This window comes from Nannobrachium achirus (assembly GCF_963921795.1).
Source record: "Nannobrachium achirus genome assembly, contig: SCAFFOLD_382, whole genome shotgun sequence".
NCBI lineage: Eukaryota > Metazoa > Chordata > Actinopteri > Myctophiformes > Myctophidae > Nannobrachium > Nannobrachium achirus.
In genome coordinates, this window is record NW_027665074.1 from 39,144 (window position 1) to 40,728 (window position 1,585).

General features: G+C 51.1%; 1 protein-coding gene across 1 annotated transcript; it reads right to left on the reverse strand.

Moving 5' to 3' along the window:
• Positions 1–202: 202 nt before the first annotated feature.
• On the reverse strand, positions 203–1,585 carry LOC308280631 (E3 ubiquitin-protein ligase TRIM35-like; the record flags this gene model as incomplete). Its single annotated transcript, XM_080754960.1, has 2 exons — positions 203–623; positions 834–1,585. 2 exons carry the CDS (start codon positions 1,583–1,585, stop codon positions 203–205), a joined length of 1,173 nt encoding a protein of 390 aa, XP_080611086.1.

A 1,585-nucleotide genomic window follows, 5' to 3' on the forward strand; every position in this document is an offset into this window, starting at 1 on the left:
ATATGTTATCGGGAATAATTGTATCTGTTTAAATATCTGTCTGCCATAGCTGTGTTTGTTAAAGCATGGTCTGTCTTTCAGGTAGATGAAATTAACTCATAAAAGGCACCACTCACTTCACACTGGGTGTGGTTTTTATTGGACACCAGACTTTTCTAACTGTGATTCTCCAGAGCGACACAGATCTTCCCTGGTGACATCTTCAGAGACGGACCGCGAGAATCACCAACGCCAACGAATGGAAAGAGTGTGCCGGTGAAGTGTGCGTGAAGGTGTGCAGGTGTGTGTTTGAATCAGGATCATAGAAGGACAGCCGTCCTCTGTCCCAGTCCAGCCGGACTCTGATCCTCCAGGGTTTCTGCTTCACCGAGAGAACAGTCCTCCTAACCCCTAGCGTGGAGCGTGCCGTGTAGTCCTCCACAAAGCACTCCAGAAACCAATCACACCAGTCCTCCATGCTTTCCTTCCTCACGTGAGACTCCTCACACGTCACGCCTACTTCCCAGTTTTTGTTGTTCCCAACCTCGACGTCCCAGCTGTGAGACCCTGAGTTAAAGCCCACAGAGCCCAGGACTCTGCCCGACCAGTCATACCTCTCTGGGTTGTCAGGAAGCTGCTGCGCCCTTTCCACACATCTGGCACTGGTCAGTTCATCAGTCAGCGTGAGGCCTGGATGAGCAGTGTTGGGGTCCAGGATGACAGGAGTGTAGGAGACAATGTCCTTCATCTTGTGCCAGACTCTGACGGTCAGGTTCTTCAGGTGTTTGGTCTGGTCTATCAGTGCTCCTGAGACCGACGGGGGATACTGCAGGGTGAGCTGGGGTCCCTCCAACCTGGTCTTGTAGTTCTGCAGGAATGAGACTTGGTCGTCGGCTCTCAGCTGGTCCTCAGCAGCTTGGATTGCATCGGAGAGGGTTTCCATGTCTCCTCTGAGAACCTCAATCTTCTCCTTTATCTCCCGACTCTTCTGAGCCTCTTCTTTTCGCAGAGCGGCCATCCTGGCCTTCTCTTCCTCCTGTAGGAACCGACGAAGGTTCTGGAACTGTTCCTTAATCTGCGTCTCTGTGTTCCTGGCCTGAACCTTGATGTGGTCTTCTATTATTTCGAAATCTTTCTTAGCTTCATTGAAGACCCTCAGTTCCTTCTTTGAAAGCTTCAGTGATGCCTGGACATAATATTTGCAACGTCTAGCTGCTTCGTCCACAGGTAAGAACTTGTGTCCAGCGTGTTTCTCTGAATCGCGACACACGACACACGTCTGCTGTTCGTCGTTTAAACAGAAGAGTGTGAGCTTCTCAGCGTGTGCGGTGCAGAGGACCTCAGAGCTCACCGGCGAGGAGCTCCGGCCTTTCTCCTCCAAGAGGTTCTCACACAGGTTCTTCGGAACACCGCTTATAAGAGGATGGTCCTTGGAGGATCTTCTCTGACAAACAGGACATTCTTTAGTTGGTCTTTCCGTCCACCAGTCCTGCAGACAGTCTTTGCAGAAGCTGTGGCCACAGGACAGCCCAACGGGATGTTTAAAGATGTCATGACACACAGGACAGCTTAGTTCATCTTCCTGAACAGTGAAACGGGATGCCAT